Here is a 27150-nt window from a genome sequence, read left to right as displayed (position 1 = left end):
CCCCGAGATGCTGTCCACGCAGTCAGGGGCTGAACAGCTGGGGCTGCCCCACCTCGGGCTTTCAGCCTCCAAAGCTGGGAGGTCATCAGGCTCTTCTCTTTAGCTGTCGCCCAGCCGCGGGCGTTTTGTCATAGCCTCAGAATCCGGGCCCCGCAGCCCCCTGGGCCTCCCTTCCCACCCCTCTCCCTGGCTCTCCTGCCCTCCTCGTGTCCAGCACACGGCACCCGCCCCGCCCCGTGGCCAGCTGCAGGGCTGCGTGCTGGCTGCTCTCTGCAGCGAGGCCCTCTCCGGGGCTGCTCCCCTGTCCTGAAGCCTCCTGGTCCGGGACGCCGTCTGGGTCCTGCTGGAGCCCACGCCCCCCTCTGCCCCTGCGTCACTTCCCCTGGCTTTTCGGCACCTGGCCTCTCACTGCTGCCTTTCTTTGTCTCTCCCCCCGGCTCGGGCTCGCGCCACCCTGGCCGTCACTGTGAGTGCGGCAATCTTGCCTTTGCTCACTTTGTGGCAGTGTCTGGCATAATCCGGGGAAGAGGGAAGACCTGTGGAAAATGGGAATTCCAGCAACAGTACAGGGAATAGGATCAAGATACAAAGTTCAGCTATGTGTCTATACAGCAGTTAATCTGAAAATAAGATGAGTAAGACAGTTTCTTGGGACACGAGTATCAAAGAGTAAAATGCCTAGGGATAAATTTAATGAAAGAAGGGCAATGAGTTTACTCTGAAAACTACGAGACGTTGGTGGGAAATGCCTTGTCGAAGAGGGAAGTCAGAGGAAAGGCCTCCCACGCTGGTGGTAAGGAGACCTAGTGTTGCCGAGGTGCCGTGTTCCCCAAGTTGATCTGTAGACTCAATGCGATGCAACCCCTAGAAAAACCCCAGCTGGCTTTGTTATTCTATAAAGTGGATCCTAAAATTCAACAGAAATGTGAAAACAGATTCAGGATACCCAAACATTTTTGAAAAAGAAAAAGCAAAGTTGCAAGATTCAGACTTCCTGATTGCAAAACATGTCTCATGGTTATGATGATCAAAGCAGTATGGCGCTGGCATAAGGACAGATAGTAGCTCAGTGGGGCAGAGCGGAGAGTTCCAAACTCAGCCCTTATTTGTGTAGCCAGTGCCAAGGCACTTGGATGAGGGAATGTAGTCATCTTTTAATCAAGCGGTGAAAAGAATGTAGCTGGGTTTCTGCCTTGCACCATATTAAACGATGGACGCGGGGGCCAGTGTGGTGCAGGCGGTTAAGCTGCCTCCCGCAATGCCAGCATCCCAGGTGGGCACCCGTGGGAGTCCCAGCTGCTCAGAGCCAGCTCTCTGCTGGTGCCAGAGAGGGAGGGGGTGGGAGGAGCGAGGGAGGGGAGAGGGGGAGGGAAGCATTAATCCACTCATGAGGGCTGAACTCTCATGGAATCATCACCTTTTTAAGATCCCACTTCCCCATAATATTGCATAGGAGATTAAGTTTCCAATGCATGGGGGCTTGCATGGTGGCGTAGCAGGCTGAGAAAAGATAATATAGTTCAATGGGATTTCATCAAAATTAGAAACATGGGCCTGCACCCAGCTATTCCCCACAAAACGTCTTCCCTCTGTACTGTGCCTTGGCAGCCTCTGGGGTGACCACCGAAGCTTTGTGTCTTACCCAGAACATCTACTGTGGCTTGAGCAACAATGGTGAGGGCCAGCACTGGGCGCGGTGGGTTAAGCCACCCCTGCAATGTCGGCACCCCGTACAGAGTCCCGGCAGCTCTGCTTCCAAACCCGCTCCCTGCCAACGTGCCTGAGCAGGCAGTGGGAGATGGCCCCTGCCACCCATGTGGGAGACCTGGATGGAGTCCCAGGCTCCTGGCTTCAGCCTGACCCAACTCCTGCGGTCATGGCCATTTGGGGGGTGAACCAGTGGATGGAAGATCTCTCTCTCTCTCTCTCCCTCTCTCTCTCTCTCTCTGCCTCACTGTTTTTGAACCAAAAAGTAAATCGTCATAGCACCTGGACTAGAACACATCCTAAGTGTTACCCACCAGTGGCCTCACTGCTCCTGCTGGGTGTTCAATACGCTGCCTTCCTCCACCTGCTCCACAGTGTGAGCGCCTCCTGGTGGAGGCTTGGAGCTGGTGACGGATGCTCCCAGGCAAATCCGCACACAGCAGGGTGGGCAGGCTGAGTGGGCCGTCAGAGCTGCTGGCGCGGCAGAGGAGGAAGGAGTGGGGAGTCCGGGCTTGCGAACAGAGGCTCGTCCTTGAGTATGAGAGAACAATGCCCGGGCAGGGGATGAGCAGAGCAGCGGCCAGTGGAGGGGACCCCGGAAGCGTCTTCAGGGAGGAATGGCCAGGAGAAGGAACCCCTGTGTGGGTGCTGCACACCCACAGCAGCAGCAGGACTCTGTCCCCAGGACCGGGCGGGACAAAGAGGGGCGAAGCCTGGGCCAAGACTCTCTTTCTGCAAAGCAAACCTTTGGGGCCCAGACCCCCACCCCGGACCCCACCTGCTGCTGGGTGCTCAGCCTTGCAAGCTCACCGAAGCTCCGGGCCAAGCCTCGGCCTTGCTTTGGTCTTGAGTTGTCCTGTTTTTATGCTTTAGCTGTGTGTTTCTGGCTGCTCTGCCCAGAGACACCTGCACGTGGCCCACAGTCCCGTGCCCGCTCATGCTGCGGCCGCGGGCTGATGCGCGCCCTCGCTCAATGCACCTGTGAGCTCAGTTCTAGCCACCTCCCTTGGGGGTGGAAAGTGTGCCAGCTACAGAAGTGCTCTGGTGAGACTGGGGGCACTGAGGTGTTTGTAGAAGGGCCAGACGTGCCCTGGGCCGGGAGCGGGGTGGGAAAGGGGCTGGGCATTTTGGAAGCAAAGCTGGACTGTGAAAGAGTGGGCGCCCCCTGCCTTGGGCCTGGGGGAGGTCTCCCTCCCACGTGGGCACAGAGCGCGCGGATGCCTCTCGCCCCACTCGTGTGGTCGCCTCGGGCTGCCGCTCCCAGGGCAGGCTTGGGAGGCCCGTCACGGTGGTGCCGCGCTCATCTGGGCGCACCCTGTGTCCGTGGTGCTGGGAAGGCTGAGCCTGATTAGCCTGCGCCGGGTGGTCCCCTCCAGGGCCTCGGGCTCGCTCTGCTCTTTGGTGGTGCACGATCCTGGCAGCCTTGGCTTTTCCAGTCTTGAGAAGCCACCGGGGGGGGGGGGGCAGAAATTTGAGAGCAGGTTTCCTTCATTGCACAGTCAGCATCCTGGGCCTCCGCTGTGTCCCACTAACGGGATCGCTGTCCCAGGGGCTGCGTGTCCCAGCTGACCACCGGCTGCCTCTCTGTGACCGGGCACCCCTGCACCTGCTGCTCAGGAGCCGTAGGAGCCATCAGCGCGTTGCCGTTCTGTGCACGCTAACGCGAGTTCCTCCACAAACACTGGAGGCAGGGGCACAGGGGAAAGAGAGCAGCTTTGGAGCTTCCCTGCCTTGGGCTCAATTCCAGGCTACGTTATGAAGCATCAGGTAACTGCTGTGTGTCCCAGGGCAGCCTGCTCGCCCTTTCTGAGCCTTGCTTCCTTGTCTGTAAAAATCTACCTGACAGAGCAATCAGAAAGGGTTTTAGAAATGTCTGTGAGCTCCTGCTGCAGTATCGAGTGCATGAAAGTGTTTGATGGGGAAACTACTATAAAGATAGAAGGATTTCCTGTGTAAACGCGACACACCATGGATTATGAATGCAGATCCCGTAGATGTTTTCTGAGACCTGTTGGCCAAGATACTTCAGGATCCTACATTAGTCTGGGGGTGGTCCTGTGATTTGAAGATTTGTCCTGCTGAACTTGTGCAAGGATTCAGTTCCTAAAGTTAGAGGTTAATGGTATGAAGTGGGTGGCAATTAGGGGCTGGTGGTGTTGTGGCCCAGTGGGTTAAGCTGCCTCCTGTGACACTGGCATCTCATAAGGTGCTGGTTTGAGTCCCGGCTGCTCCACTTCTGAGCCAGCTCCCTGCTAATGTACCTGGGAAAGCAATGGAAGATGGCCCAAGTGCTTGGGCCTCTGCACCCATGTGGGAGACTCTGATGAAGCTCTTGGCTCTTGGCTCCAGCCTGGCCCAGTCCTGGCTATTGCAGCCATCTGGAGAGTGAACCAGTGGATGGAAAATCTCTCTCTCTCTCTGTAACTCTGCCTTTTGAATAGATATATAAACTTTCTCTCTCTTTTTGAAGAGGCTAGCAATTTAACCCAGTTGTGGTGTTCGGAGGTGAGGTCTTTAGAGGCGGTTAGATTGGATTCAGAAGTTGGGGTGGAGCCCCTGGTGGCTTCATAAAAACAGTGACCACATAGAGACGCCGACAGACATGTGTGTCCTCGGGCTCTTGTCGTGTGACTGCTCTAGGCCAACCGGGGGCACGGTCGGCAAGAACAGCACCACTGGAGGCCAAACCACCGGGGGGCCCCCGATCGAAGACTGTGCACCTGCAGCACCGTGAGTTATTTTCTTCATAAAGGGAGCCTGCCTCAGGGATTTCATTGGCCGATAGAAAACTGGCCAATGAGTACGCCATCCAGTAAGGTGGTTGGAATCTACTCTTCCTGTTTCACTCTAAAGCCTGACATCCTTCAGGGAGTTGGGTCTTCATAATTCCCAAGGAGATGTCTTAGGAAAGCCCTTGGGACAAGCTCTCGTCTTCTCTTTATAGAGTTCCAGAGCTTGGAAAACATTCGAGTTGACCTGCTCCAGTCTCTTAACTGGTGGGAAAGGCACAGAGACGTGAGCAGCCGCCAGCGGATGCTGGGTAGGAAGTGATTGTCATGGTTACGTTTCCTGGGCGTGTACTGTGTGCTTAGGAAGTGTTGGAAGCACTTGACCCAAACCATCTCGCTTAGGATTCTACAGCCTCGTGTCCCCATTTTACGAGGGCACGGGGACAGCCAAGCCTTTTGGGCTTTTGCACCTGTGTTTTTGCCACCAGAGAAGCCACCCCGGATGGCCTCACAGGGTGGCTCGCGTCCTGTAGACGCTGGGGGTGTACATGGGGGTCAGCTGCTGCTACAGCCTTGCCCAGCTGAGCACGGGGATGGAGCAGCACGCGGCAGCATCTGCATGTTTCTGGCGGCTGTGCTAGGATCCTATTGTGATTGGCAATGAAACAGCCCAGGGAGGAAACAGCCAGCTTCTTGTGTAAGATCGGTGTAGCCTGTGAAAACCGCACGGCCTAATTCTCGCCTCCATTCATGAAGAAGATGGAGGGAATTACAGAAAGAACTTTTCGGCTCAGCGCTTCCCACGCCTGGAGACTGCCAGTCTGACACCGGATAGCGTCGCACCCACCATCCCTAACTCAAAGCCTGCCGTGCAGGAAACCAAAATGAATCTCTGTCTGGGAATTCTTGAAGGGCTGCTTTCCCTGCGTCTTCAGCAGCAGGTCGTTGTGGTGTTGATAGATTATAAGCTCAACAGGTACTTCACACATCCTCTGGGAGGCTGGCCTGCCGGCGGGGGATGGGGAGTGACCCCGAGGCCTCCTTAGGACCAGCAGTCCTCTATAGAGCACTATTGGCCAGAGCCAGCGCCACAAGCCTCGGTCACTGCCTTCTCACCCTCAGCCTATCGGCCATCATGGCAAAAAGTGAGGGTCCCTGTTGTCATCTGGTTGGGGTACCTTCTCCGTCTCAAGGTGGCAGTGAGTTATCGCTTTATTTTATTTTTTAAGATTTGTTTATTAATTTGAAATCAGAGTTACACAGAGAGAGAAGGAGAGGCAGAGAGAGAGAGAGAGAGAGAGAGAGAGAGAGAGGTCTTCCATCTGCTGGTTCACTCCCCAAATGGCCACAATGGTCAGAGCTGCACCAATCCAAAGCTTCTTCTGGGTCTCCCACATGGGTGCAGGGGCCCAAGCACTTGGACCATCTTCTACTGCTTTCCCAGGCCACAGCAGGGAGCTGGATCGGAAGTGGAGCAGCCGGGACTCAAACATATGGGATGCTGGCACTACAGGCAGCAGCTTTACCCGCTACACCACAGCGCCGGCCCCGAGTTATCATTTTCAAATAGTGTAACTGGTTTTCATAACAGCATCTAGGGGCTGGCATTGGCACAGCAGGTTGAGCTGCTGCCTCTAATGCCAGTATCCCATATGAACACCAGTTCAAGTTCTGACAGTTCCACTTCCAGTCCAGCTCCCTGGAAAAGCAGCAGAAGGTGGCCCAAATGCTTCGGCCCCTGCCACCCACATGAGAAACCTGGATGGAGCTCTGGCCTCCTGGCCTCGGCTGGCCAGGCCCCAAGTGTCGTGTCACTTGAGGAGTGAACCAACGGATGTAAGATCTCTCTCTTTCTCTCTCTCTCTCTTCCAAATAAGTAAATAAGTCTTTAAAAAGACAATAGCGTCTATGCGGGACGGCACTTTTCCCTTTATACTAGTTCTCTCTCTAAAAGCCGGCTACGGCTTTCACGGCTTCAGGCAGACGTCCTGGGTTGTGCTTGGGGCACACATCACAGCTCCCGTGGTTGGTGGTCTCCGTGCGTTTTCCCCTTTGTTCTCCTGTTCGCTCCTGCAGACCAGGCCCACGGACATCGCTGTGGGCTGCGTGCCACCGTCACTGCCCCTGTCACTTTTCCACAGTCCTCTCAGTCATTGGCTGCTTGTGCTTATTTCTGTTCCACTCCACCAGACCACATGCTCTGGGAGAGAGGGGCTGCACCTGCTTTGTTCATCTCTGTAGTTCCAGGATTTCGGACATGGAAGATGCTCTAAGAGTTATGAACAGGTAAACTTCAGCACCTGAGTGAACTGGAGCCATAAGCAATCCACACAGAACTCCAGCTTAGGGCAGATTCCCTCGCCATGTGTGCCCCAAATGGCCAACCTCACTCTCCTACTGCAAAAGGCAAGCTCTTTGTCAAAGTGGCTGTGTGACCTGGGCTCTATCTTCATACCTGTGACTTGGGCATTGAAAGGGGCTTTGTGGGTTGTTCTTAATAGATTGATAATCCTTCAAAGTTGTTCCTTCCATTTGCATTGGCACCAGGAGGCCTGGCACTACGACAATCTAGTGACGTCATCGCTTGTCCAGGAACCTTCTCCCTCCCGTGGTTACATCGCCAGCAGCTCCTCCTGTTGAAGATGAGTTTGTAATCACATGCATGCAAATGTGGTACATGGAGACATGTTCTCCAGGTAAAAAAATGTGTAATAAGGGGGCCAGCGCTGTGGTGTAGCGGGTAAGGCCACCGCCTGCAGTGCCAGCATCTCATATGGGCGCCAGTTCAAGTCCCGGCTGCTCCACTTCCGATCCAGCTCTCTGCTGTGGCCTGGGAAAGCAGTAGAGGATGGCCCAAGTCCTTAGCCCCTGCACCTGTGTCGGAGACTCAGAAGAAGCTCCTGGCTCCTGGCTTTGGATCAGCGCAGCTCTGGCTGTTGCAGCCATCTGGGGAGGGAACCAGCGGATGGAAGACCTCTCTCTCTGCCTCTCCTTCTCTCTCTGCCTCTCCCTCTCTCTCTAACTCTTATTTCAAATAAATAAATAAATTTAAAAAGATGTGTAATAAGGAGATTTGTTTCACCGACATCTTTCCTTTATCTACATTATTGTTCCGACTCCTCTTAAACAATGGGAAGGCCTTGCACCCATTACTGTGTTGAGACTGTTCCTTTGCTTATGTCTGACAACTACAAGCCTAAGACATGCAGACCTGCACCAACTTCTTCTGCTCACCTTCTTGGAGCCAACATTACACACAAAGAGTTCACACTGGGGGCCTGCAGATGTGTTTTATTTAGCTGGCACATTGCTTAAAAAAATATGAGCCAATATTTAAAGGCCGGGAGATTTTTCCGTAAGAATATGGATTTCTGGAAAATCCACATACCTACATGTCCACACCGGCAGGTGTTGAGTGGGGCTTCCTACAGGTGTGCCTCAAGTTTTGCAGGCTCACGGCCCCCTGCTTGCTCCTGGGAGTCTGAGATTAGCGGGCCTCTGCTTTCTCCTTCTTAATTTGTATTGATGTTGTTTCAAAACGTTTTCATGACAATGAAATAAAAGGCTCTGTCATCAGTTCAAAGACCTGTGCATAGCCACACTATCAGAGCTGGGGAACATTCTAGAATGCAACTCTAAGAGGAGGAGAATGGGAGTGACTGAATTAGTCACCAGAGGCATTCCAGGCAGTGCCTGTGTCACGTCCTTGAGGCAGTCGGGTCCTGGGTTGCCAGAGATGCGTGCCCTGGGAAGCAGCCAAGGACAGGCACCTCCTTTCTCTCCACGTGCAGGAGGGCACCACTGTGCTGAGACCACTCTGGAGTGCCCGCTCTGGAGCTGCATCGTGGCTAAGACAGAGGTGGAATGACGAACCGGCTGCCGTGGAGAAGTGTGGTTAAAACCCACAGTGAGCCCGGGCCGGGGGACGCAGGGAACGGAACACTGCTGCACCTGGAGCCCGCCTTCAAGCTTTCGGCGTCTCTCCGGCAATACGCTTCCTGCACAAGACCCCCGTGGCCTGTGCGCCCCACTGTTTCTCTTGCTGACAGCTGGAGTCTGTCTTCAGGTGAGCCTCTCCTTCACCAGGCTGTATGGTGTGTGGCCAGACAAGGAGCTGTTCTTTAGATAGATGTTATTGAGGGAAAAAAATGGACCCCCTGCAACCTGCAGGAAACACATTTCAAGGCCTCCCCTGCCCACAGGATGCCTAAAACCAAGGACAGTACTGAGTACTGTTTTCTCTGTACATTCATACCTATTATACCTTTGCAAACTAGATAGGCAAGAAATTAATAATAACAATAAACTATAACAGTGATGACAACATATTGCAACAAAATTGTCAGCAACTGAGACTACTACTAAAGCATGAATGGATGGGTGGTTAGTGTGTACACTGTGGACACACTGGACGAAGAAGTGATTCACATCCTGGGTGGAAGAGCCAAATGGTGTGAGATTTCATTAAACTGCTCAGAGGAGCACACAATCTAAAACTTGTGTTGTGTGCCGCTATGAGCAGTACATTGTGTTTTTCTAGAATATTCCATTCAAAATTTCCAACATGTTTGGACATGGATACCTGAAACCATGAAAAGCAAAACTGCACATGCATTTGGGTGGTAAGATCACCAAGGACAAAAGCTAACAGGAACACAACTTTCACCACAAGACACAGGCGATGTCATTTGGGTGATACAAGTGGCTACAAGAGGCATGCCCTCCTTTAAGATTTATAACACCTTTAAAAAGTGTTGGCGTTGTGGCACAGTGGACTGCGCTGTCACTTGGGACGCCCACGTCCCATTATCAGAGTGCCTGAGAATGAGTCCCTCCTCTGCTTCCAGTCTGGCTCCCTGCTAATGCACCTGGGAGCAGCAGATGATGGCCCAAGTGCTCGAGCCCCTGCCACCCACACGGGAGACCCGGATGGAGTTCCCGGAACCTGGCTCCAATCTGGCCCAATCTTAGCTGTTGTGGCCATTTGGGGGAGTGAACCAGTGAGCAGAGGATCTCTCTCTCTCTCTCTCTTTCTCTCTTTCTCCTTCTTCCCCTCCCTCTCCCTCTCCGGCTCTGCCTTTCAAAAACATTAAGTACAGGCTATCCTATCGGAGAAGTGTAGGTTCTCCAGGGGCAGGATCTACTGGCAGGCAAACAAGAGTTGCCTCCGGTGAGACAGCCGGAGTCCTGCCTCCTCTGCCAGGGTCAGCTCACCCGGGCCCTGGTTCCTCGGTTTCCAGGACAAGCAAACCTGGAGCTCTGCTCTCCTGTGCCCTGGGTGGGCTGGTTTGTTCTTTTCTAAAAGGGTAGAATGAGGAGTGCTCACCTGAATGGTGACCCCAGCTCATCTGAATGGACCAGGGACCGTGGTGAGTCAGCTCCAGCCACTGGGCACAGAGACAACGCTTGTTCCAGTCCCCACCCCCTCCAGAAACTGCCATTTCATACTGCAGTCCGAGGGTTTCTTCATCTGCATATAAATAAAGTGTATTTATTTTTCTGATTCTTGCTAAGAAAACCCAAAGCCACAAGCTCGTGTTTGAAGCTCCAAGGCGGATGACTTGAGGGTTCCCTCCCACAGCGCACTGCCATCTGCCGCAGGGACATGGCCGCTGCCCTGCTCTGGTGGGGTCACTGGGGCTGCGCGGCAGGCAGCCCACCCGCCCTGGAGAAACACACCAGGCTGCAAATGTCCTTGTGCTTCCTCTGCCAATGTCCAGGGGCCAACCCAGCTTTCCAAAAGCAGAGCCGCCTTCCCCGTCTGCCGTGGACTGCAGGGGTCTCCCGGGCTCTTGGAGACTCTCTGCTTCCTGCGGTTCTGTCTTCTGGCTTTAGAATCTTGTTTGAGCGACAGTCTTAGGCAGAGTAAAATGCTACCCATTTCTACACACTAAAAGGCCCTGCGTGTGCTGATAAGAGAACCCTCAGCTCATTCTTGGCAAAACCTTAGGGATGTATCTGAAAGTGCGTGAGAATAGAAAAGAAATGACCAACTGGAAAGCTGGGAGAATTGTGCTTGGTTGTGCACAACCAAGCTGTCATGAAAACGCTCAGTTCGGGTACACATATCTGCTTGTGTGCACCGACTCTCTCAGGACTCACACACAAGAGAAAGCAGTTTGCTTCTGGGAGGGAGGGGACGGGGGAGGGAGGGAGGAGAGCTTTGGTTTCACGCTATACAAGAGGACTTCAAAAACTTCATGGGAAAATGGGATCAAAAGATGAACTTATTTGGGTGCAAGCAGTTGAAATTTGGGCAGGGTTTGACTTCACGGCTCTGCTTGCATTCCGTAGCGGAGCCCTGGGGTCAGAGCGAGCTCGGCTTCTGATTCCAGCTTCCTGGGCAGGCACACCCTGGGAGGTAGCAGAGATGGATGGCACAAGTAGTTGAGTCCCTGTCACCGTGTGAGAGCTCTGGATTGAGTTCCTGGCCCCCAGCCTCAGCCTGGTGTTGTGGGCATTTGGAGCGTGACTTGGCATCTTGGAGCTCTCTCTACGTCTGTTGCTCTGCCTCTCAAATAAATAAAAACAAATAAAGATTTTAAAATCATGTATGAGAGGTCTTCCAAAATGGTCGTGAAAATGCATATTATGAAAAATATGATGCATGAATTTCAAAATTCTTTTTTTTTTATTTTTGACAGGTGGAGTGGACAGTGAGAGAGAGAGAGACAGAGAGAAAGGTCTTCCTTTGCCGTTGGTTTACCCTCCAATGGCCGCCGCGGCCGGTGCGCTGTGGTCGGCACAGTGTGCTGATCCGATGGCAGGAGCCAGGTGCTTCTCCTGGTCTCCCATGGGGTGCAGGGCCCAAGCACTTGGGCCATCCTTCACTGCACTCCCGGGCCACAGCAGAGAGCTGGCCTGGAAGAGGGGCAACCGGGACAGGATCCGGCACCCCGACTGGGACTAGAACCCGGTGTGCCGGCGCCGCAAGGCGGAGGATTAGCCTGCTGAGCCCCGGCACCGGCCAAACGTTGTTTCTTAAAAGTTAGTTTTGGGGGATCAGTTAAGCTAGCACCTGCTTCTTGGAGATCTCACATGGGAGCTGCTTGGAGACCCAGAGGAAGCTCTTGGCTGCTGGCTTTGGCCTGGCCCAGCCCTGGTCATTGCAGCCATCTGGGGAGTGAACCAGGGGATGGAAGCTTGGGTTCGCTCTCTAATTCTGTCTTTCAAATAGATAAACCTTTAAACCAGGAGGAGGAGAAAGGGGAGGGGAGGGGGAGGGGGGAGGGGGAGGGGGGGAGGGGGGAGGGGGAGGGGAGGAGGGGGCGGAGGAGGGGGAGGAAGGGTAGAAGGAGAGGGAGGGGGAGGGGAGGGGGAGGGGAGGGGGAGGGAGAAGGAGGGGTAGAAGGAGAGGGAGGGGGAGGGGGAGGGGAGGAGGGGGCGGAGGAGGGGAAGGAAGGGTAGAAGGAGAGGGAGGGGGAGGGGGGAGGGGGAGGGGGAGGAGGGGGAGGAGGGGGAGGGGGAGGAGGAGGAGGGGGAGGAGGCGGGGGAGGAGGAGGGGGAGGAGGGGTAGAAGGAGAGGGAGAGGGAGGGGGAGGAGGAGAAGGGAAGTTCGCTTTGTGATGAGACTGGAACAGCAGGGTTTAAGGTCCTACCCTCTGGTAAGACAGCCTGGTGTGGTTGGCCTAGGCCCCTGCCAACTCTGCACAGACACGTGCGTTTGCCCCTCCCACGGACAGGTCTGTTTGTCAGCCTGTCAAGGGCTGGGCTCAGAGCGCGTCTGACAACAGGAAGTACCCGCGTGTGGCTGGTCTCCCCAAACAGGGGCTTGTGCCTGATGCGGGAAGCTTCCACGAGCCCTGTGTTTACACAATCGCACGCCCCGGCCCGTCAGGATTTTGACTGAGCAAAGCCCAGGCCGATCAGCTAATCCGCATCAGATCCTGCTTCCCAGGGTCCCGGGGGTCAGAGTGGCCAGCTCCTGGGTGGGCGTTGGCTCAGGGAGAGATCTGAGACCCACCATGATCAGGCGTGCGGAACCCCCGCCCGCAGGAGGGCTAGGGGGCCACACTGGTGTGTTGCAAAGCGGGGCCGGATCTGGCCGCCTGAGAGCGAGCACCAGGGGTTCCCACAGCCCCTGGGGTGCCCACGTGCCCCGGGGAGGCTGGAGAATTGAATTCATCTCAGTAGCCATTTGCTGCCTCATCTCTCACAGAGCAGAGGAGATCGTGTCTTAATTACACGCTCCTCGCTCTAAAAGGCTGTGTCCATGTGTGGTGTTTAAAGGCATCGATGAAAACCATGTGTCTGGCCTCTGAGGTTAATAATGTGCTGGCCACTTTTCCGGGAGCCGAGTTGTTGGTTTTTTTTTTTTTTTTTTTGTGATCTCGGACAATTGCTACCTAGGTTGAACCATGTGCTTTGGTGGAGTGGCTTGAATGCTGTGCCCGGTGCTTGGGCTCATCCTGAATTTCTCACCACGGGGAGGGTGGGAATGCAGGATGGGTATCCGGTTCCAGGGAGGTGGCCCCCAAGGAGCCCGGGACCCCCGCAGGGCCATGGCCAGAGCCCCGGGCTCTCTCCTGCAGGCCCTGGCTTCTCCTCTCTGGAGGAAATGCTGCAGACATTTAAATATTTCCAAACCAAACAAGACACCCTGAAGGGTTCTTCTCCTGTGGCCCCAGCATCTGCTTTGGGCCGGATTTGAAAATATCCAGCGAGGCGGGGACAGAGGCAGCCGGCTCAGAGGACAGGAAAGTAACGTGCCCAGCTGCTCAGCTGCTGTGGCTCTGCTCAGCTCTGTCCGGGGTGGTCCTGCCCCTGCCCCCTCCTCCGGGTCCAAAAAACATCCCTGGATGACCTTGAGGATTGCATGGTTTTTGTTTTGTGGCTTTTGTTTTGTTTTGTGTTTAACTCACCTAAAATGCTTGCACTTAGGTGAGTTTTTCTTTGTCTATCTCAGCCTCCCTGGACCCTCATCTGCCTTCAAAAGGCTCTTCAGAGTCTCTCCTGCCCCCAAGCATTTGATTGAGGCTTTGATGGTGACAGAAATAAAAGTACCGGATCCAACCAGCCACCCCACCCCCAGCCCCCAATCCCAAAGTCGCCTCTTGTTTGTTGCATGAGGCTAGATCCTGCTGGGAAAATGAGAATCCTGGTGTGGTGTCAGTACCGCATTTGGGGAAGAAAAAGGAAAGTTGCAAGTATGGCCTTGTTTCTGGCAGATCATTTATAGAATTGTGGTTTCTTTCTTTCTTTTGTCATCTTGTTTTCCAAATTAAAATCCCGCAATGACTCAGCCCCTGCTATGGGGCACAGGATCCTGCAGGAGAAATCAGAACTCACTCCAGAGTGCCTGGGGCGCAGAGGGCTCTTCCAGGGGCACTGGTTCCAGGACCCTCCCCACACCACCCCACCCCAGCAAAACCAAGTCCTCAGATGTTCAAGTCCCTAAAAGAGAGCAGGGCTGTGTCTGCACAGTAGCTTGTAGTGCTCTCTAGGCGACTTGTACCTGGCACCTGGGATTCCTGAAACCTGCAACAGTTGCTACACGGGTGTGTGGAGGACTGAGGGCAAGCCAGAGTCAGCAGGTGTCCCGGACAGGTGCGCTTTCCCCCATCCGTCTCGGTGTTCAACCCACAGACCTGAACATACGGGTATGGAGGCTGACTGTGCAGGACACTGCAGTCCTACCTAGTGGCAGCCCTGTCCCCCTTCTCCATGGGGCCTGGCACCTGTTGTCTCCCCCGGGACCCAGGTGGTGGTTTCAGTGTCCCAGTGGGGTGCAACCCCACCCCCACCCCGCCCTGTGGGAGTGGGCTCTGGTCCTGTGTTCTGAGGCGTGGGCCCATCCTCCTCTTCCCAACACGATCCTGAGCTTGCTGTTCACACAGGGTCCCCTGTGCCAGGCCAGCCCTCGGCTGGGACAGCCTTGCCAGCTCTCGCTGGGCCAGAGCCACCCGTGGCCGGGCTGGGAAGCCTGCTCAGAGCAAGCTCCCAGCCACTCACCAGGCTCCCTGGCAGCGGAGGCTGGGACCTGGGCATGGCTGGCTCCCACCTGCAGCAAAGCTGATGACGGCATGGCCTGGGGACTCTTGTTCTTTCCTGAGGCCTTAGGAGAGAGGCAGGGGGAGGGGTCCTGGGTGCCACACATGCTGCCAGGTGTGGAAAGAGGGTGGGGGCTGGGCCAGGGCTGGGGCTCGTCATGAGATGCACAGACACGCATCCCCCCTGAGCCACACAGCGGGCTGAGTGCGGAAAGCCTCTGCTGTGGAAAGCCTGTGCCCCAGGTGGCCCCCAGAGGGTTCAGCTCCAGTGTGTGCAGTCTGATGCGCTGGGGTCAGTGCTGCCGCCATCCCAGGAAGTGGCTGTGCGATAGTTAACAAGTTGGGGGCACACCGGCTAGCAGAGAGCCTGGGGCATGGATGAGGCCAGGACAGAGAGCGCTTTTTCGTAACGGCCCTAGCTCTTCCCCAGTTCACAAAGGGAAGATGTGCGCTCCTTGGATTCAGACCTAGCTTCCAGCTGCTCATTGTCAAGGACAGATGAGACACCAGGGTGCTCCAGCGAGTCCCCTGGGCCCGAAGGTCTGGGCCGCCAACCTCGCCGGTCAAGTGTATTTCCGGCCAGCCAGGAGCTCGGTTTAGACGTGTACGGGTTAGCCAGAGCTCTGCATTCTCCCTCCCCGCCCCTAAAAGACGGAGGACCGGCCTGCAGCGACCTATTAGGAGAGAGCACCTTCGCGGACGTAACCAGGGTGAGATGAGGCCTCGAGGGGAGACGCCGCAGAGAGGGGCGTGGGACACATCCGACTGCAGACCCCGGAGAACGGGGACACAGGCCCTGCTGTGCAGTCACCAGGCTGGGGGGCTCTGCTGTTCCTTGCAGCAGCGGACACCTCTCCAAGCCTCAGCTCCGCCAGCCGCACACGGTGGCCACGCCGGCATTTATTGAAAACTCCATGTAGGTCTCCAGTGAGTGCTCCTGCTGAACTGGGGGGCGGGGGTGGGACCACCCACCACGTCAGGCCAGACACCTGCTGCTTCATAGCCTCAGCTCCTGAGCGTGGAAGGTTGATGTCAGCCACCTCGTGGCCCAGTTTGGGAAACCAAGGCACAGGCGGGCAGTGATGCCGTCAGGGCAAGGCTGGGATCGCACTGAAGCTCTGACTGCTCTGATGGCCCAGCTGCGCGGCGGTGCCCTGGGCTGCCAGTTGATGGGGACTCGAGGGGCTGACGTGGGAGCGGCCCCCTGAGATGGCCAGGACTGTCCAGGAGCTCCTCCCAGAGAGCCGGCAGAGGCCAGGTCTGTCCCTACAGCCTGGAGGGGCTTGTTTAGGCCTCCTTGCTCGGCAGGCCGAGCCCTCTCCCAGGGAAGACAGGAGCTGGAGCATCGTGAGTGAGTGTGCGCTGGGGTTGAGATTACATCAGGAGGGAGGACCGCCCCCGGCCACACCGGTGTGGCTCCTCCTAGGACCTGCAGGGGCCTCCTGTGTTCACAGGCTGAGCCACGCCCCCTCCTAGTCACTGCACAGAGCCAAAGGCCCTCTCCACTGACTGTGTGGGAAACAGGCCTGCGCCCCGCCGGAGTCTGGGAGACACTGTGCTTCCTGCGCCCTGACTCCAGCCTGCGGCTTGTGCACGGCTACGGCCTCTGGCGTGATTTTAAAAGCATCAGGTTATTTTTTTTTCCTGTTTCTGGATTAGAGTGGCAGGTGGGGGTAAGTCCTGCTATTAGGAGGAGACCGTAGAAGGTGCCGTGGTCCGTGTGTAGACTGAGAAAGGTGGCAGGTGTGGTATACCACCACGATGCTAGGAGCCAGAGCCAGCAGTGCACAGATGGTGTGTGTGTGTGCACATCTGTGTGTGTGAGTGTATCTGTGTGCCTATGTCCCCATGTTTGTGCATGTGCACATGCATACATCCATGTCTGTATCTGCCCATGTGTGCATGTACGTGTCTGTTGCGTGTTTGCATGTCTGTGTGTGTCTGTCAGTGTTTGTGTCTACACGTGTCTGGGTGCCTATATATGTGCATGTTTGGATGCCTATGTCTCTCTGAGTGTGTGTGTGTATGCCTTTGTGTGTACATGTGTGCCTGTGTCTATATGTGTGTCTGTGTCCATGTGTGTCTGTGTCTATATGTGTGCGCGTGTCTCTGTGTCTCTATGTCTATGTGCATGTATGTCTGTGTCTATATATGTGTGTGTCTATATGTCTGTGTGCATGAGTGTGTGCATGTGTGTGTCTGTGTGTCTGTACGTCTATATGTCTGTGTGCATGCATGTCTGTCTATATGTGTGTCTGTGTGTATATATGTCTCGGTGTGCATGTGTGCATGCATGTGTGTCTCTGTGTGTCCGTGTGCATGTATGTGTGCACGTATGTCATGTCCATATGTCTGGTGTGTGTCTGTCTATGTGTGTGTGTCTATATGTCTGTGTGTCTGTGTGTCTGTGTCCATGTGTGTCTGTGTCTATATGTCTACATATGCATGACTATATGCGTGTGCATGTGTGTCTATATGTCTATGTGTCTGTGTGTGCATGTGTGTCTGTGTGCATGCATTTCTGTCTATATGTGTGTCTGTGTGTCTGTATGTGTGTGTGGATGTGTGCATGTATGTCATGTCCATATGTCTGGTGTGTGTCTGTGTCTATATGTCTGTGTGCATGCATGTCTGTCTATGTGTGTCTGTGAGTCTGTATGTGTGTGTGCATATGTGTCTATATGTCTATGTGTCTGTGTGCGTGCATGTGTGTCTGTGTGCATGTGTGTGTGTCTATATGTCCACACATGCATGGCTATATGTGTGTGCATGTGTGTCTATGTGTCTGTATGTGTGTGCATGTGTGTCTGTGTCTATATGTGTGTCTGTGTCCATGTGTGTCTGTGTCTATATGTCCACACATGCATGGCTGTATGTGTGTGCATGTGTGTCTATGTGTCTGTATGTGTGTGCATGTGTGTCTGTGTCCATGTGTGTCTGTGTCTATATGTCCACACATGCATGGCTATATGTGTGTGCATGTGTGTCTATGTGTCTGTATGTGTGTGCATGTGTGTCTGTGTCCATGTGTGTCTGTGTCTATATGTCCACACATGCATGGCTGTATGTGTGTGCATGTGTGTCTATGTGTCTGTATGTGTGTGCATGTGTGTCTGTGTCTATATGTGTGTCTGTGTCCATGTGTGTCTGTGTCTATATGTCCACACATGCATGGCTGTATGTGTCTGTGTCTGTGTGATACATTTCCTCATCAGTACCTGCTGTCCCCCAGCAAGGGCTGGGAAGTGTCAGCAAGGAACCACTTTGGGGCACTGGCGGTCCTCACCCCAGGCACACTCACTCCCCCCACAGCTGGGGCACAGCGCACCGCTGGCCACAGCCTCTGTGGGCTCTCAAAGCCATCTGCTTGGGCAGCACTCACAAGGCCTGGGAGCCAGCTCTGAGCCCTCCAGGGACTGCGCACCCCACAGTGAGCATCTCCCAGCAGACTCTGTGTTCCTGGAGTCCCTATTCCCACCCCTCCACGTGGCCTGGGAACCTCACGTTCCAACTCAGGGAAGCAATTCCACTCTAAGAGCAGATCCCAGGCCCGCAGGACGGCGATCAGGCTGGAAGAGCCCTGGATCCAGGCTGCCCAGTGCCTGGCGAGGAGGGAAAGGGAGAGGGTGGCACCCAGCGGCCACCAGGAGAGACGGGACGCAGGTCTTGCCCCTCTCCCCACACTCCAAGGAGGCCTCGCCCCAAGCACAGGTGGCTTGAGAGGCTGGAAGGTGGTGCCAGGCCGTGTGCCCAGCTGCGGCCCAGGCTCCCGGGGCATGAGTCAGGGTGCTCCAGGAGGCCAAGGCCGGCTGCAGGAGGGCATGGAGCCCTTCCAGGGGGCACCAGGACCCTGCTGCTCCTCCGTGATCCTCTCTTCCCCCCTGACTGCCCTCAGGCAGGGAGATCTGGCGGGACACCAGGGATCCATGTCACACGGGACCCCCGGGAAAGGCAGAGCTGTGTGCCTGCCTGCAGGGTCCCCGTGGACTTGGGCGCTCTGAACTCCAAAAGAACTTCCCGCCCTTTCATTCTTCCGCCCAAGGATCTTGATATCAGTGTGCCGGGGCCCCGCTGGCCCCATGTCTACATGGGCGCTGTTTTTGCTGCTAAGATACTGTTTCACAGAGGCAGGGTTAGTCAAATGTACTTCCGTCCTGATAAAATATATTAAAATACATTTCCATCCTAAGTAAGTCAGTGCCTGTTTTCAATGCATCGCCACGAGGCGCAGTAATTAGGCATCCAAGAAGCTGCAGAGAGATTTTCTCTGGGGGAAGGAGCCGCTCTCTGCATTCAGGGGCACCCAGTGACTCACCCCTGGTGCCCGGACAGGCGTCCTCCCCCCCCCCCCCCCCCCCCGCGCCTGCAAAGTCCAGCTTTTCGTGGTAAAATGCGAGGCTCAAGGATTCCCGCTGCATTCTCCAGGGTTCAGGAAATTCGGGCACGCACAGCGAGAGAAGCCACTGCCTTCCCCCAATTCAAGCCGGAGCCAAGCAAAACAGGAGCACTCGGGCCCTTGGCCAAGACGTGGGCACTGGAGACCCCGGAGACCTCAGAGGGCAGGCGTGCGGCCCCCAGGGCTGCTGCTCCCTGCGGCCCAGCCCTCCTCTCCAGACCCGGCTTCCTCCTCTCTCCCCCTGCCCAGCTCCCCTCTCTGAGTTCTCTCTCCTGCCTCCTCTCTCCCCCTACCTTTTCCCTCCCTCCCTCCCTGTCTCTTCCCCCCACCCATCCATCCACCTCTTTTTTCTCTCCCTCCCTCTCCCCCTCCTTCTTCCTACTCACGTCTTTCTTTCTCCCCTCTCTCTCTGTCTTGCTTCCTGTCCCTCTCCATCTCTCTTTCCCTCTCCATCGCCCCCTTTGAGTGTCTCTTTGGCCCCTGCCCCCTGGGATCTGGGCTATTGTTACACCCAACATCCTGACCCCTCTCTTTCCCGCAGGTCTGATAACCCCCTGCTGGGCAGCCGAGGCAGGTGGACTTCAGTGAGCCCACCTGCCTCCTCTTTGCAACACTGCAAGGAAACAAGAGCTCTGTTGTTTTGAACAGGAACGGGGAGCTCCAGCTTCCTGGCCCAGGGTTCTGAACTGGGTGTTGCATTTTTCCAGGGGCCAGTAATCAAGGACAGGGGCATGTGGGTGCACAAACTCTTTCCCAAAACCTTCTCGGACCTGTGCCTAACGAGTGGGCTAGCCTGGACACCCACTCTTCTGAACCTGCAAGAAAACCCCTCACAGCAGCTGCCTATCAGCAGCCTGAGCATCGCCTGGGAACTGAACAGGAGTCAGAACTGGGGCTGCAGGCAGCCAGTGTGAGGGCCAGCAGCCCTCCAGGGGTTCCGGTGCACCCCCAAGTTTCAAGACAGCCACTGCTTTGGACTGCAGACTTCGCTGCTCCTACGTGTGCAGTGTCAGGCGCACAGTTCTCACCAGCAGTTTTGGGGAAATGCAAGAAACAAACCCAAATCAGAAGACGTGGCTCAAACCTCTGAAAGTCACGACCCCCGTTCAGATCCGTGAACAGGAACCGAATCCCCACAGATCACAGGGGCACTGACAGAGGACTTGACAAGGCTTTAACGAGACAACTTCAGTGGCCAGCACCTGGGAGAAGCTTAGGGCTTCCCGGTTCCTACCTTCTCTAAACAGCTGTACCTAAAAGGACAAGCAGAAAATAATTCTTCCACCAAACAGTCCAGTGGCTTCTCATACATCACTTTATTCTGCCAACGAGCAGAAACTCTACGCTTCCCAAACACAACCGGAAACAAAACAGTGGAGGCATTACCGCTCTTTGGGCTAGCTCACGCCTTTTCACCGCGAAAGGATTGCTGGGCTCGGTTCAGAACGCATTGTACACGTGGGCAACACGCAGAGCGAGGACCTGCATGACGTCAACAGCAACAGCACAAAGATGCGTGTGTGTGTGCGTGTGTGTGCGCACGCGTGTGCCTGAAGGGGAGACAGGAGAGAAGGAAACCAAACAACGACTCGTTTGTGGGCCAGCTCTAGACAGGAAACACAGAGGATGCCAAGGAGGGTTTGGGCACCGATGACACGTGGTCGGGCTTGGCAGTGCTCCTGGATCAAACTCCAGGATGAGATAGGAATCGGAAGGAGAGTCCCGGAGAAAGCAAGCGAAAGTGCTCCCCGAAGGCTGAAGGCGTCTGTCTGCGAGGTTCTCAGCCATTCTTCCAGAAACCCCGAATCCCCGTGCGCAAGCCCCCCTGAGCCAGCAGGGGGCGCGCTGGCCCTCCCAATGCGGCCGCTCAGACAGAGGCAGAGTTTTTGTCTTCGAGGCCCTGTCATTCTCTGTATAAACAAGTTACGTTCAAGTGTTTAGGATATAAATTACGACCATGCCGGCTGCCTCGGAAGGAATGTAAACACAGCACTGTGGTCGGAGCAAACTCTGAAACTGACTTCGTAATTTATAGCAGGCCCCGAGTAGCTCGGTATAAAAGAACAAAAAAAAAAAAAAAAAAAAAAGGGAAGAAGAAGAAAAAAAGAAGCGGCCCTGTTGAACAGCAAATATGATAATAGGGAGACCAAATAAACGTTTAACTCGCTGCTTCGTCTTGGAAACTCTAGGAAGGAAACACAAGGATTAGGACGAGGGTTGAGATCTGTGATGGTCTCACTTGGGAGTTGTTGCAAACACCCCACGCGGGAGCTGTCCCCTGGGTGGCATCCAGAGCCGAGCGATGGATTGATCGTGAGGAAGACCTTCCAGGGCTGAGAACTGGAGGGGAGGGTTTTTTTTTATTTTCCCCCATTCAGGAAAGCAAAAACAACAAGGCAGCCCTGAGTGGTGGAGCAAAGCTGACAGTGGCTGAGCGCATGTGTGTGCCCGCTCAGACCCACTGGCTTCATGGCACAGAGCGGCGTCCTGCCTCGCCGACCTGTTCTCTCTCTCTCTCTCTCTCTCTCTCATCAGCTCTGTCACAGTCAAGAGTGGGGAATGGGAACCGAGCAAGAGAGGAAGAAGGGCGTCCTCCCCAGAACCGGCCAGATCTGCTGGAGAAAAAGGAGAGAACAAGGGGAGGGGTGCAGGAGGCCTGGGGAGGGGTAGGTGAGCCTCACAGCACCCACAGAGCACCGGGTGGGGAACCCCCGGCTGCTGCTCCTCTCCCAGTACCAGGGTCAGCCCTGAAGCTGCCGAGTGCCCAGGGCCTGGTGCTTAGCGACCTTCCTCTCTTGGAAGGGTTGAGGGCCAGGACCCAGCTGCCTCCTACAGCGGGGACGCAGGGCCTGCTCCCTGGCGGCTTTCTGCCCCTATGTTGGTCACCTCCCCCTGGGGTGAGTGAGGAGACAGACAAGGGCCCAGCTGTCTTTGGGCCGTGGAACAAAAGCCAAAGAGGGAACCAAGTTTCTTTAAGTGCGACCCTCGCTGCTCTTTCTTGCCAGGGTTTCTTCTACAGTCCCTTTTACCTTCAGGTTTTTGTTTGACCAGAAAAAGCAAGGGTGGCGCACAGCAAGAAAGCAGAGACACGCTCTTTCTCCTTTCTCGCCCAGGGAAGGCCACCGTCCGACCTGGCCTGTGTTATTCAAGGCGCAGGCCCCACACCAAGTGAACTACACTACAAAGCCAGTGGGGGAGGAAGGACAGTGTAGAATTGCACCGGGGGCTGGGGGGAGGAGCCCTCGGGAGGAACCGGGTCCCTAACACAACTATTTGTTATATACATTTTATTGAAAAAAATTTTACATCAAAATTATATTTTTGGCAAACTGTAAAAGTATACATACGTGTAAATATATCCTCCTTTGAAAATACAAGCGAAGTGAGAGTATAGACGAAGATCATAAAAATATCTCTAAAACAGGGTGTAAAAACAGCCTTGTAAAAACGTCATCTTGTCGCAAGACCGAAACCTCTTCTCCAGCTCCACGCGTGGCTGCCGAGCGAGCTCCCGATCGCTGTCTTTGGCACCTGTCTCCTAACGTAGTGTTTGGGCGACACCGAGCTCTCCGGCTCAGCTGGCCAGCAACATGAGGTTTTTTCTCCAACTCCTGTGCTTAGCACGGCCTTTTTGAAAAGCACACAAGTTTCCATAGACAAAGAGAAACACACGCACACGCACACCTTGTCTCCTGGCCCCAGCGTGCGACGTTTCCACGTGACACAGCTCCTAAGTCCCCTGCTCTCTCATCTGGGAGCCTGCTGTGTCACCTGGCCAAGCCTGGACCCCTTGCAAGAGTAAGGCGAGTGTCAGCGGCCGAGGCTCTCCTGGGCACTCCGGCTGCGGCTGCGGGCTACTTACTGCAAGGGCGAGTCCAGGCCGTTCTGTCCGCCCCTCGCTGAGGAGGAGAGAGGAGAGAGGGCTGGGGTGGGGGCCGCCACACGCCCCCCCCCTCCGTTGTTCACATGACGCAGGGCTTGATGTCCTGGCACACGCTCTGGTGGTGGTGGTGATAGTACGACCCGCTGGCCGAGGGGTGGAAGGAAGAAATGCCATTGAAATTGAGGACGAAATCTTTTCTGTCGCACACCGGAGCTGAGTGAGGCTGGTAGCGAGGCAGTCCCACTGAAAGAGGAAAGGAAAAAGAACCTGTCATCTAGCGAGCTGGGCACCACATTCTACCCCTCAGTCCCCCGAAGCTGCGGGTGTCGGCGTCTTTCCGTGCACTGCTGGCAAAGACAAGCCCACGTCTGGAACTCTCCAGTCCCCTCTGGGATCCTGGTTTGGTGCACATCGGGCTGCAGAGCCAGCTGCCCCCTAGACAGAGGGCGGGGGTCCCCGGACGCCGGAATCCCCTATGACTCCCCGCCAGCACTTTCACCCGAGGGTGAGCCCACGGACGCAGGGGCCACCAAGTGCCCCAGCAGCACCACTCGCTTGGCCGCGCGCCGTTCCCCGGCCAGTTCAGGGCGAGGGGCAGCAGAGCAATATTCTTTGTGACAAAGGAGTACCACAGACAATCGCAGCTCGGGACGACGGGGCGGGGGAGGCTGACGCAGGTCTCTCTTCCCCTCCGCAGATCCCGCCAGGGAAGCCAGGACAGCACGGAGGAGAGACGCGCCCTCCAGTCGCCGGCGACTCGCAGCATCGGGCGTCCCGAGGGAGCCGCGGGCTGGCAGGGGACAGAGAAGGCCCAGTACCCGCTCCCTCCGGACGGGTCCTGGGCTCAGGCGCCGACCTGCCGCCCAGTTTTGCTTTTGCTTTCACTGCGCCTCGCGGCGCCTGGGCGCACTTCGCCTGGCGGTGGGGGTGCCCGGGCATCTCTTGGACCAAGGCCTGGTGAGGCCTGCTCGCCTGGGTCTTTGTTCTGGTCACTCAAGCAGGGTGGGGACACACACCGCACATTGGTGCCTGGCTGGATGAAGCCTTTCAGCGCAGGAAAACTGTACCCGCCGACCAGCGAGGGGCTCAGGCCCGGCCGGGTCCCTGGCGCTCACGGAGCTGCCGGGCTGCGCAGTGGCGGGGGACTCGGCCTACGTGACTCTAGGAAAGCCGCCGCCGGCTCACGCGCCCCGCTGTGTGCGTGGCGCTGCGCACAGGGTGCGTTCGCTCTCCGGGTTAAGGCGCATGGCGGTGCCAGCTCCCAGACCACAAGCCCGCGGGACCCGGGGCGGGGGGAGCGCTCCTGCTTCGCGACCCGGGCAGCCGCTGGGCGCTTTGATGTGCTGGGCGAGATGGTAAAAGCCCGAGCGGCTCCTTGCAGGACTGACAAGGCGTAATGAAGGGCGCGCCGCCACCCCCAGCCCTGGTGGGGCCCGCGGCCTCCCTGCGCCCAAGGCTGGCCGGGGTCACGGGTTTCAGGGGATGGCGGGCGCGGCCCGCCTGGCTGTGTGCGCGCGCGTGCCGAGCTGTGTCCTGGGACGGGGGATGTCCTCGGCCCTGCCCGATCGCCCCGCGCCATCCAGTGGAGTGGGCCACGCCTGACCAAGCGAAGGGCCCCGGGCCACCCGGTAGGCTCCTCAGAAGCCCCCGCCTCCAGCCGGCCGGGGAGACCCCGGTCCAGCGTGGGAGGGCGGGGTGGGAGGAAGGGGCAGCGCGTCCGGGTCGAGCGTCAGGCCTCCTGTGTGCTCCCGCGCGGGCTGTGCGGGTCCCAGCCTCTCAGGACAACGGGTCGGGTCGTGTCGCCCAGGGTGAGGCACCGCACGAGGGTGGCCCCGTAGGCCGGGCGGGAGTCTCTTGCCCGCCTGCTGTGTTAACTTCTGGCTGGAAAAGTGTTTCGCCGCGGCTTCGTAGCCTCGGACTCCGGGTTCAAGTTGAATGGGGCCGGGAACAGAGCCGGCGGGCGGGCAAGCCGGGTAGGGGCCTCGGGCGCTGGGGGAGGGGGGGCGATGTGTGATTGACAGCCAGTCCGAGGGGATTAAAAAAAAAAAAGAGGGGAGGTCGTCTGTATTGGTTACGTGTTGAAATTCCCATAAAAGTGAACAAGACTCTGTTCTCAGTGGGTTAAGTCAGGCTAAAATCCTCTCCCGTGTGGTCCTGCCCAGACTTTGTTTAGGTAACCTCTGAGACCCGCATTTAAAAGGCCTATTTGGGAAATTTCTCCGGCCGGGAGGCCGACATCTTTTGCCCATTTCTGGGCTTCCTCTGTGCCCCGATGATGCTGTGGCAGGCACGCCGAGGAGTCAGGATGGGTACGGGAGGCGCTGCCCACGGGCGCTGAGCGTCTGCTGCCCCCGGGGGCCTCGCTGTCACCGCCCCGCTGGTCCTAGGGATGCTAGGGGGGCCTGCCAGGATGGATCTTCCCTCCTTCCCGGATAAACCCGCCAAACATCCAGGTCCCCGACCAGCGCGATTTAAAGCTGCCTCACCGGTGGCTCTCAGGGGAGGCACAGCAGGGCCCGTGGGGCGGGGGCTGGGGGCTGGCAGCCAGCTGGGCACCCCTGTCCACAGGCCGCGGCCCTCCAGAGAAAGACCCTGGGCCTCCCCCCACGCCATCCCGGAGCTCCTCTCGGCCCACCGCGTGCGCACCGCGAGGGACTCCCCAGTCCACATCCCGACGCCAGAACCGCCAGGTCTTTCACCCTTAGACAGCAGTACCACAAAAGCAACTTTTCAAAAAAAAAAAAAAAAAAAAAGCAAACCGAGGGGGAACCAGACACAGCTCCCTGAGCGAGGTGGCGCCAAGACACGCCTTCCCTCAAAGCCAAGTCAGGCCCTCACCCCCGACGCCCGCGGGCGACTCTGCGCTGCGCTCCCGGGCAGGAAGACCCCCTCTCTGCGCCCCGCCGGCACCCGCTGCCCTCCACCCCGGGGCCCGTCGGGCAGAGACAAGGGCACGCAGCGTTACCTGACAGGTCCTCGCGCGCGTTCTGGTGCAGGTAGCTCTGCTCCAGCGAGTAGGACGACATACTGGCGTGCAGGCCCGCGGCGCCCGCGGGGTTGCCGCTGGGCGTCAGGGCGGGCGGCTGCTTGAGGTAAGGCGAGGCGCCGGGCGAGCTCCAGTGCGCCGCGGGGCTCGTGTAGGGCGAGTGGCACTCGATGGCGCTCGCCATGGCCGGGGACGAGGGCACGGGGCTGCTGCTGCTGTCCGGCCCGTAGTCTCCTCCGCCGCCGCCGCCGCCCCCGGCCGCGCCCACGGCCCCGGGACCCGCGGGCACGGGGCAGCTGGCCATGTAGGTGGAACCCGGGTTGGGCGACATGTGCGGGACGTGGTGGTGGTGGTGGTGGTGCGGGTGCGCGTGGCCGGGGGCGCCCGCGCCGGCGTCGTAGCCCGTGGCCATCATGTCGAGGCCGCCGTAGCCGCCCTGGCCGTGGCAGCCGAGCGGCGCCGACGGGGGCGCCTGGAAGTCGAAGCCCTGGGGCAGCAGCGAGGCCCCGAAGCCCAGGCCGCTGACCACTCGGTGGTACATGGGCTTGAGCGCCTGGCACTTCCGCCTGAAGCCGCGCGGCCGGCGGCGGAACGAGCCCTCCTCGAACATGAACTCGCTGGCCGGGTCGATGGTCCAGTAGTGGCCCTTGCCGGGCCGCCCGAGGCCCTTGGGCAGCTTGATGAAGCACTCGTTGAGCGAGAGGTTGTGGCGCACCGAGTTCTTCCAGCCCTGGTAGGCTCCGCGGAAGAAGGGGAAGCGCGCCTGCAGGAACTGGTAGATCTCGCTGAGCGTCAGGCGCTTGCTGGGCGAGCTCTGGATGGCCATGACGATGAGCGCGATGTACGAGTAGGGCGGCTTCTCCGGCCGCCGCAGCCCCGAGCTCGCCTTCTTGGGGCCCCCGCTGGCCGCGCCCGCGCCGCCGCCGCCGCCGCCGCTCGAGCTCTTGCAGGCGGCCGAGGAGGCGCCGGCCGAGTTGGAGGAGGAGGAGGACGACGACGACGAGGACGAGGACGAGGAGGTGGCGGCGGTCTCCAGGGCGGCGGCGGCCGGCGCGCTCATCAAGGCGGCCTGCAGCGCGCCGGGGGTCGGGCTGCACGCGCGGCGGAGCGGGGCCGGCGGCGGGCGCGGCGGGGGTGGCGGCGGCCCGCCCTCGGTGGTCATCTGGGACCCGGGAGCGAGGCCGAGCCGCGGGGGCGGGCCCCGGGCCGCGAGCGGAGGCGCCGGAGCGGGGTCGGCCCAGAAGCCCGGCGAGCGCCCTAGCCCGCCGCCCGGGCTGCAGCCGTGGCCGCTCCGGGCCAGCGCTTCGGCGGCGTCCGCCCCGCTCAGCTCCTCTGGGGCTTCTGGCCGCGGCGGCGGCGGCGGCGGCAGCGGCTGCGGGCCGGAGGCAACGCCCGGCACATCCCTCCCCGGGGCCGCGCGGGCCCCTGCCTTGCGCAACGGCCGCCCAGGCCGCGCAGCC

General features: G+C 57.6%; 1 protein-coding gene across 1 annotated transcript; it reads right to left on the bottom strand.

Moving 5' to 3' along the window:
* Window positions 1–22150: 22150 nt before the first annotated feature.
* On the bottom strand, window positions 22151–26852 carry FOXF2 (forkhead box F2). The gene is made up of 2 exons (XM_062187313.1): window positions 25670–26852; window positions 22151–22947 (listed from the first exon to the last, which is right to left on the bottom strand). Exons 1-2 carry the CDS (start codon window positions 26850–26852, stop codon window positions 22784–22786), a joined length of 1347 nt encoding a protein of 448 aa, XP_062043297.1. The 3' UTR covers window positions 22151–22783.
* Between the last annotated feature and the right edge of the window lie 298 nt (window positions 26853–27150).

The sequence above is a fragment of the Lepus europaeus genome, chromosome 3 (assembly GCF_033115175.1).
Source record: "Lepus europaeus isolate LE1 chromosome 3, mLepTim1.pri, whole genome shotgun sequence".
Classification (NCBI taxonomy): Eukaryota; Metazoa; Chordata; class Mammalia; order Lagomorpha; family Leporidae; genus Lepus; species Lepus europaeus.
Note: the sequence above shows the minus strand (reverse complement) of the source record. Positions and strands in the feature narration are given on the sequence as shown.